The sequence below is a fragment of the Neoarius graeffei genome, chromosome 2 (assembly GCF_027579695.1).
Source record: "Neoarius graeffei isolate fNeoGra1 chromosome 2, fNeoGra1.pri, whole genome shotgun sequence".
NCBI classification, from domain to species: domain Eukaryota; kingdom Metazoa; phylum Chordata; class Actinopteri; order Siluriformes; family Ariidae; genus Neoarius; species Neoarius graeffei.
The window spans coordinates 8,774,875-8,784,155 of record NC_083570.1 but is presented as its reverse complement, the minus strand read 5'-3'; the positions used below and the strand labels follow the sequence as shown (position 1 = coordinate 8,784,155).

Below are 9,281 nucleotides of genomic sequence, written 5' to 3'. Positions count from 1 at the left end.
ACGTCCAGAAGAGACACTGAGAGACTGGAAACGGAGCGGTGTACGAGATGGACGAATATTCTCAGACCACAGTGCAAGTGATATCAGACAATGAGTGTTACCTGGAGGAAATGGATGTGATCGTGTGTGTGTGAAAGCTGCTCCAGCTCAGTGACTCTCCTCTGAAGATCAGCAATCTCCTGCTCCAGTTGCTCCAGGAGTCGTTCAGCTCGACTCAGTTCAGCCTTCTCCTGATCTCTGATCAGCTCCGTCACCTCCCAGCACTTTTTCTCCATGGAGCTGATCAGCTCAGTAAAGATCCTCTCACTGTCCTCCACTGCTGTCTGTGCACTGAGCTGTTCAGACACACACACACACACACACACACACACACACACACACACGAGATTTAAAGCTAATTTATCATTCCCTCTCTTACTGGGACTGTAAATGACTCATTGTCCATGTTGTGTGTGTTTCTAGGAGCAGCTCTGTCTCTGCTCACTGCTCACCTTTATAGTGTTCACAGCCTGTTTCAGCTCCTGCACCTTCTTCTGCTTCTCCTGGATTCTCTGCTGGGATTTCATCTGCTCCTCCTTCAACTTTAACTCACTCTGACAAGAATGAATGAAATGATATTACATCCTGAGTTAATTACTAACTTTACTAACTGTAAAGTGTTCACTCAAAGACAGGTCAAAGGTGGGAGATTATTAACTGCAATTCAAGTTAAAGATCATCCATATCCTGGCTCTCTCTCTGAGTGAGGTCAAAGGTACTCAGTATGTGCTTGTAAAACTGTTCACATCTACAGGATACATGGAACATATTTATTATTTATAATCAATAGAAGTCATGACATTTTTACACCATATGACCTGAGTAAAGCAGGATTAGAAACAAAATGTTGAAGGATTCAGTCTGAAACCATTTCTCCTTCTCACCTGTTCTTTGTCTGATGCACCTGACTCGGTGTTGTGTTCACAAAAACAGGATGAGACTTCAGTCTTCTTCTTCAGTTTCTCCACCACTTCATCCAGCATGTTGTTTCTGCGTAGAACAGGCCTTGTAGTGAAAGTGTCTCTGCACTGAGGACAGCTGTAGACGCCCTTCTGATCCTCCTGATCCCAACAGCCATTAATACACGCCTTACAGAAACTGTGACCACAGGAGATAGTCACCGGATCCTTCAGGAGATCCAGACACACTGGACACATGAACTGGTCCTGAGCTACTGAAATACTGGCCTCAGCCATTTTTCCAGAGAGCGACACATACAGTAGAGATCGGAATTGTGTGCTTTGAAATGAGCGTCCTGCTGCACTGAGAGATACGATATCACAGAGCCAGAGTGGGTGGAGCTTTAAAAAGAGTAGGAGTGCAGACTGTCAAAGGGGTGTGGCTGTGTGACAGTGTGTGTGTGTGTGCAGAAGCTTCAATCTCATTTTATACACCTGCTACTTTTTAATAAATCAAAGATGGTAAAGTGGTAAATCCATGCTGGCGTGGATTATTTTTGTGTAACCTCACAATCTGCTGTGTTATTCCTCAGGATAATTAAATAATATTGTCTGGCGTTGAGTGGTATATCAGATATATTCCATTCAGCTAGCATGATAATGAATGAGTCAAAGACGAGTAGCTGAATGGAATATATCTGATAGACCACAAAAAAAGCCAGTCAATATTATTATTATTATTATTATTATCATCATTATTATTATTATTATTATACATTCCTTCCGGGTGTTCAACGCGTCTTTATCTTTCAAAATTCTCTCAAAATCTTCTGTATTTAATGAAGCAATCGTAGAAGCTATGTTTGTTCACAAATTGTCACAGTTGCTTGCTCGCTCACGTGGAAGTTTTATGTCTCCGATGTGTGACGTCATGTTGCCTTGACAACCATTCAATATCGTAAATCATATTCAACGCTCATTCTCCAGTGGGTAGAGTGACGTAATACACGTATGATAAGCGATACGCTAACAATATTGCATGCTACCAAACCGAATGAATGAAACCCACTAGAAGGGAATAGAACACATATTTTTATTCCATTGAAAAAGTCTCCTGTATGTATAATAATATTTAATATTATTAGAGCCAATAAGATCATTTTCATAATTGTGTGCGCGCTGCTTTGACTGACATTCGGTACCAAAGTAGCATCTCCCACAATTCCTCTTTTACCACAGCAATTTGCCAACAATTACAAATATCTCATCATAGTTTTTTTATCCATTTATAGTTACATTAACAGTCGTTCCCTCACCAGCCTGCCTATTATCCTTCTCTTAAAGTTAATAAGACAAAAAAAAATCATGTTGTAACCAAGAAACTGCGAAGCATAAACTCCTCTGTCCTGAAGGTGTCACAAAACTTCACCTCTGACTGTTACACTGGAGACTCCTTCCAGAAATGCTAAATGAACATCTCCCTTCAGTTACGAAAACATCACCATTTAAATGATTTTTAAAATCGGTTTATGTCTAGCGTCCATCGTAGAAATCCCTGGGAACGAGCTGGTACGATGAAAACCATAAATTCGAACGAGTGCATTAATATACGCCTGCAAAACTTTCAGAGAAAATTAATCAGTATTTTCTGGCCAATCAGAAACCAGAATGCAACAATTCAATACAAACATTCAATACTAGGTCTAACTAACAAACAAATTAACTATTCATGCACATCTGGAGTTAAATCGAGTTTGGTCATGGGAGTGGTTGGTCCTCCTCTCAGCCCAGCCAGGTAGACTTGAGGTCTCGGTACGTTACTCTGTCCGTCTCTCTTCGTCTGGCAGGCGGCTTCTTTCGGAAGGAACGTCTGCGTGGTGTTGTGTCTCCTCATGTGGCTCAGGTCAGTCTGCGTCGAGTGGGTTACCTTATGGCGCAGGTTCGCCTTGGAGTGCATTCAACAAAATAACGTGTTAAACTTATTTCAGGGCTTTTCGGACAGCTTGAGCGTAATCTAATCATGCCAGTGTATTTCAGGTGGAGCTGCTTACCAGTTTGATGGCTTTCCGTCTCAGCTCCCACTCGTTCCACTCGTAAGATCTGACGATGCTGCTCTCCAGCAGGTGTGTGTCCGTCTGTGTGCTGCTTTCACTTTTGCTGATGGGTTTCACCAACAATTTCTCACCTGACTGCATCTGTGAAGACAAACTTTCTAAGAAACGCTGCTTTGCACTGGCTCACCGCATTGTTGTTGATTATTTTCCTGTCACTCTCAGGCTCACAGATGAGATGGACAAGGATGGGATTGCAGTTGAGCAGTTTTAATGTGCAGAGTGTGTGTGGAGTCTTCATACGCTGCGACTGATTGTGTTGGATCAGTATGTAGGTGCTGGATCAGCCATATTTGTAGGCTAAGAGTGTTCATGGGGAATGGAGTTTGTGGTGGAGATCAGCGAGTAGGTCAAGTATGTGAAGGAGAAGATGCAAGTAAGTCACACGTCCATGATACCTGAGAGTACGGAGTGACGCTGGCAAACTGCTGATGAAGCTCGAGCAGCTGGATCAGTTCCGGAGATCTCTTCGCTCTTTCCGCAATCAGTTCGATGTACTTGTCTGCGTTTGAGGCGAACTGATACGCAGCCTGCTTGGAGCTGAAGCTGTAATATTTCTCCCTGTGCTTCAGGATGCCGATGTTCGGATTGCCTTTGGAAAGGAACAGCAGCAGACTGAGCTTCAGAAATATGGACGTCTTGCCTTAAAGGAACAGTCCACCGTATTTCCATAATGAAATATGCTCTTATCTGAATTGAGACGAGCTGCTCCGTACCTATCCGAGCTTTGCGCGACCTCCCAGTCAGTCAGACGCAGTCAGACGCGGTCACTCCTGTTAGCAATGTAGCTAGGCTCAGCATGGCCAATGGTATTTTTTGGGGCTGTAGTTAGATGCGACCAAACTCTTCCGCGTTTTTCCTGTTTACATAGGTTTATATGACCAGTGATATGAAACAAGTTCAGTTACACAAATTGAAACGTAGCGATTTTCTATGCTATGGAAAGTCCGCACTATAATGACAGGCGTACTAACACCTTCTGCGCGCTTCGGCAGCGCATTGATACGGAGCTCAGATATCAATGCGCTGCCAAAGCGCGCAGAAGGTGTTAGTACGCCTGTCATTATAGTGCGGACTTTCCATAGCATAGAAAATCGCTACGTTTCAATTTGTGTAACTGAACTTGTTTCATATCACTGGTCATATAAACCTATGTAAACAGGAAAAACGCGGAACAGTTTGGTCGCATCTAACTACAGCCCCAAAAAATACCGTTGGCCATACTGAGCCTAGCTACATTGCTAACAGGAGTGACAGCGTGTCTGACTGCCTGGGAGGTCGCGCAAAGCTCGGATAGGTACGGAGCAACTCGTCTCAATTCAGATAAGAGCATATTTCATTATGGAAATACGGTGGACTGTTCCTTTAAAGCGTGTCCTTTATTAATTATATTTAAAAGTCAGTTTAATTACAACCCTAATTCCAAAAAAGTTGGGACACTGTGTAAAACATAAATAAAAACAAAATATGACGATTTGGAAATCATGGAAACCGTGTATTTCATTGAAAATAGTACAAAGACAACATATCAAATGCTGAAACTGAGAAATTTTATTGTTTTTTGAAAAATCTATGCTCATTTCGAATTTGATGTCAGCAACACATTTAAAAAAAAGTTGGGGCAAGGGCGTGTTTACCACTGTGTATCACCTCTACTTTTAACGAAACTCTATCAACGTTTGGGAACTGAGGAGACCAACTGCTGTAGTTTTGAAAGAGAAACGTTGTCCCATTCTTGCCTGATGTACAATTTCAGTTGCTCAAGAGTTCGGGGTCTCCTTTGTCGTATTTTGCGCTTCATAATGCGCCAACTGTTTTACATGGGAGACAGATCTGGACTGCAGCAGGCCAGTTTAGCACCTGGACTCTTTTCCTACACAGCCATGCAGTTTTAATATGTGCAGAAAGCGGTCTTGCTGAAATAAGGAAGGCCTTCCCTGAAAAAGATTTCGTCGAACACCAAAAGCAAATATGGAAACAAACAAAGTAGGTCGAATTAATGACTGAAGAACGAGGAGCTTCAGCCAGAGATGTTTCACTTTCAGTGTTTTAATGCTGTAGTGTCACTTTACATCACAAATTTGTTTCTTTTGGGGAGCTGAATACGTCTTGGTCTAAACACTGTCTAGTCGTACGAACGCTCTTTAATATTCGGACTCTAAAAAAAGCAGAGTGTAAAACTGGAGAAAGAAAAGCTTCACTATGAACCTGGGAGCAAGAGGCCGTTCTTCTCGACAAGAGTGTATCCACACACACCCCTGTACTGCAGGAAGAGCTGCTCAAAGTTCGCCGTGGTCTCGGGCAGAATCCACTCGGACGATTTCATCTCCTCTGGATCAAGCCGCTCCTCTGAAAAAGAGAAAATGAGTGCTACACTACACATGATGAGTGATAATGTAGAAATGAAATGCGCTCACTCAAAGACGTAAAGCTGTAATGCTCAAGTTTTTTCCGATGTCTTCAGGCCAGAGGAGTTTATGCTACACTTCTTGGACATAACAAGCTGCCCACTAACAAGATGCTGTTCTGTAATGAATAAAAAGCTCGTGATGTCAGAACGTACCTGAGCTCTCAGCAGCTCTCTCTGCGTCAGATTTGACGGTTTCACCGCGGAGCATCTGATCCAACTGAACGTTCTCGAGAAGTTGCGACTGAGCCGAGAGGAACGGCCTCAGGCTGAGCGCCATGCTCCGGAGCATGTTCAACAAGACCATCTCATCCTGAAGCCCTGCCCACAGCCTGGCCAACGCTGTGAAATGAGGCTAATGGGAGGGATTTAAAATGATCAGACTGAAAATGATGCTAGCAAAGAGCTTTTGACAGAGCAAAGGAACACTTACGAACACTTGGGAGGTTGGTACTGCAGTTTTGGCATGAACTGTGGCCTTCAGCACCTTCATCCTCGACATGAGGTCAGTGTGAAGAGCCTCCACTTGCTTTGCACATGTGATCACATCTGCCTGGCGGAGACAAACGAACTACGTTTTATTACGTTACGTGACTTTTACTCTTAATGATTATTAGCGAAAGTTAGCCATAATAAGAATAAAATAGTAACAGAAATTTAAATGTTTTCCAATAACTTTTATTCTAATCGTTGGCTTGAACATTTAGATGTCTCTGTAACGCACCAGTATGATTTTGAGGAAGGCTTCATGTTGGCGTACATTGTACAGGGCCTGTGTGAGCAGGTCCCTGTTTAGCTCGGCGTCAGTGTCGGATTCAGAGCATCTCTCCAGCAGAGTGGTGTAGCGCCAAGCCAAACGTTGCGTCCCTTCCAGTTCACGCTCTATATCTGTGCTGGCAGCAGGAAGAGCCTCGTTCAGGACGGCCAGCACTTCACGAGAGAGCCACGATGACCAGGATTGCACATCAACAATGTAACACAGAAGATATTACCACGATTACTTCAAAAAAACCTTGCTCTATAAACATGTACAGTTTCTTACAAGCCTGTATTCTGTCAATATGTGTGGTTTTCTGAACATTTGTTACAATAATTAAGTTAAATCCTAATTATAAATGTACAGTGTGTCACAAAAATGCATAAACCTGACCGAGTTCCTCTTAGACCTGCGGCGAACTATTACTATTAGACATGGGACTTGAGCTCAGCCAAAACTTAACCAAAACACACCAAAAAAGCAACAGGGCAAAGGATTTGTAAGGGATTAGTGGCAGGCTGCCAGGCCGCTCCGTTGTGTGTAGCTGCCGATGTTGATTTTAAAAGTAACAAAGTAAATTACACTTAAGTCTGAGTGAAAAATACTGTCGCAAGCGTGCAGCGTGGAAGAAGAGTCTGGAGACAGAAATCTTAGCTTCTCGGTTGTTAGCCTGTAGCTCTCGATAGATAGCACCAGCTTGACTGCTTTATTAGCATTCGCTAACACTACTGATGAATGCTACACTGGCTGGAAGGTGACTTCACTGCTGCGCCGACTCACAGTTAAGCTCGCGTTGGCCTTCGAGAAGGCTGAGGGTGATACATTTTTAGTCCCTCCAGCTATAAATCAAAATCTGATTGGTTAATTAATTCATCTGTCACTTCCTACATAAACATACACTGCCATGGCCTTCTGTCCCGGCAATGAAGTCCTAACCAATGAGTGAGCAGCTCTGAACTGTTCTCAGCCTAGACACAACAAGCAAAACAATCTCATTGGAGAACTCGATTTTAATGTTTTCAGGACAGTAACCCTTTCACTTCTGAAGCAAATGTGATAGAAAATGAGGCCAAATTAGAATTAAGAGAGAATAATATAATGAAATTATGAAAGAAATTAAACATAACATTTGAAATGCTGATACGTTTGGGCTTCTCTGAACGCAGAGAAGGCCCTGACGGTTCCCTTCTGTCTTACACCACAGCAATTTATTGACGATTACATCAATAAATGTCTTACAGAACAATTCACCATACTTTCTATCCATTTCTATTTACATTTTTGAACTTGTGGGAAACAAGTGAGTTCCCGTTCTCACTCACATTCCTGCCTTTGCGGTTAATGAACGTCAAAAAACATCATCGTAAACTCTTCTGTCCTGAAGATGAGTGAAAGTTGAATAAACGTCTCCTTACCTTCGAGAACCGTTCAGTGATTTTCAATTCGGTTTACGTAGAGCATCCCGTCATTTAACAGAATGTTAACGTACCAAAACGAGCATGTTAATGTAAATCTGCATGACTGTCAGAGCTGCTGTTATAAAATGAATCACGATGGCGAGCGTTAATTAGAACGCGAGGTGAGATGCACTCACGGTCCTCGATGCTCTCTCCTCCTTTCCCGCTGTCCTTGTTGAAGAGGCGAATCCCGGTGACGATCTTGGTGAGCTCGTTCAGCTGTTGTTCTTTATCACGCCTGAGCAGAGACATGAAGGCGGCCAGCTCTGATGGAGGGAACACACTCTGCAGTGCGGCTAGAACACACACACAGACGTACCGTAAGAAGAGGAAGGTCTTGTGCTATGGTGAATGGTGGTCCGAGAAACCAATTTGGCTGCCGTTCTGCAAAAAAGATAGTAAAACTGTCTCTGACTATTTTCACAGTTTAGAGGCCAACGCATGGTCAAGACACCTTCAGAAAGTTGATCTTTGCGATGGGATTAGATCCTTTAATGCTAGTAAAGAAGGATTTTCCGTATGAGTTGGAAAATTATCCATCTGTTGAGTTCCCTGACATCTCAAACTACCTGGTGCTACAGACATCATTCAAGACAGACAAATAAATGAAAACCTGGAAGATCATGGAGGCGTACAACTTTTTATATGCGGCTGGGTTAAAGATCTGGGTTCAGTTGTTCAAAACAGTTATTTCCATTAAAATTTTAACTTACCGTTAGTTAAAAAATCGTTTCTTGAAGCTAATTGAACCATACCATGAGCAAACCAATTGGTTTAGCCCTAACCAACAATCACACCATGTCAAAATCAATCCCACAGTGCCACGCCCACCAAGTCTCCTGACTTGGAAAAAAAACTGCTGCTTGCATAAAATCTAAGGGCAATGAGCACCTCAACGGACAATGCATGGCTTCTTCACGTTGGGCATTCCAAATCTTCTTGAAACAAATCAAATATATAACGGAGAGATTCTCTATCAAATCAGTACCGATGTCGAAGTTCTGCCTCACTGTATAAAAGTAGCTCGTTTGGTCCTCGTCTGAATTGTTTTGGATGGTGCGCATTAACAATCAGGAACATGCGTGTTTGCCTTTTGAGTTGTACATAACCACTTGGGTAAAAGATAACGGAGGCTGGGAGGTGCGTTAACTTTAACGGAGTTTTGAACAACAGTTTAACAGCAGGTTATATTTAACATCATGTTAAATAGTGATTGAACCATTGGTTAAAAGATAACCATGTTTTGAACAACTGGACCCAGGGGATCAGGACACTACAAGATAAATCCTGTATCATTTTTTCCTGGGTAAGGAGGCAGTTTCAGGCTTTTTGTACGCGTCTTTGCAATGATCGCTAGGACGCTACACGGTTTAGTATCGGCCGAAAGCAAACCACAGCCACTCGATTCGCAATCTTCCCTGCTCTTCTCTTCCAGATAAATCAATCACAAAGATCCACAGAAACCCCTTTAAAGGAGAACTGAAGTCATTTTTAAACTTGCTTTATTTCTTAATTAATGTGCTATTCAATGACGTTTTCGGTTTTAGTAACCTTATATCGTGACCCGTATTGGCAGCTAATCGCAATTAAATATGATACTTATCAGCCTAT

General features: G+C 42.6%; 1 protein-coding gene across 1 annotated transcript; it reads right to left on the bottom strand.

Annotated features, from left to right (window-relative positions):
• Positions 1-2,661: 2,661 nt before the first annotated feature.
• LOC132868695 (cilia- and flagella-associated protein 206-like) lies at positions 2,662-8,734 on the bottom strand. Its single transcript, XM_060901790.1, has 9 exons — positions 8,659-8,734; positions 7,808-7,966; positions 6,181-6,386; positions 5,890-6,009; positions 5,613-5,811; positions 5,258-5,398; positions 3,448-3,641; positions 2,990-3,133; positions 2,662-2,883 (listed from the first exon to the last, which is right to left on the bottom strand). Exons 1-9 carry the CDS (start codon positions 8,732-8,734, stop codon positions 2,662-2,664), a joined length of 1,461 nt encoding a protein of 486 aa, XP_060757773.1.
• Between the last annotated feature and the right edge of the window lie 547 nt (positions 8,735-9,281).

What these genes read in the sequence shown, in the direction of transcription:
- LOC132868695 (XM_060901790.1), bottom strand. Translation starts at nt 8,734, where the DNA reads ATGCGCACCATCCAAAACAATTCAGACGAGGACCAAACGAGCTACTTT. An exon ending in CCTTCCTCAAAATCATACTG is followed by an intron (nt 6,010 to 6,180) that starts GTGCGTTACAGA and finishes TGTCTCCGCCAG; the next exon opens with GCAGATGTGATCACATGTGC. An exon ending in GAGAGCTGCTGAGAGCTCAG is followed by an intron (nt 5,399 to 5,612) that starts GTACGTTCTGAC and finishes TCTCTTTTTCAG; the next exon opens with AGGAGCGGCTTGATCCAGAG.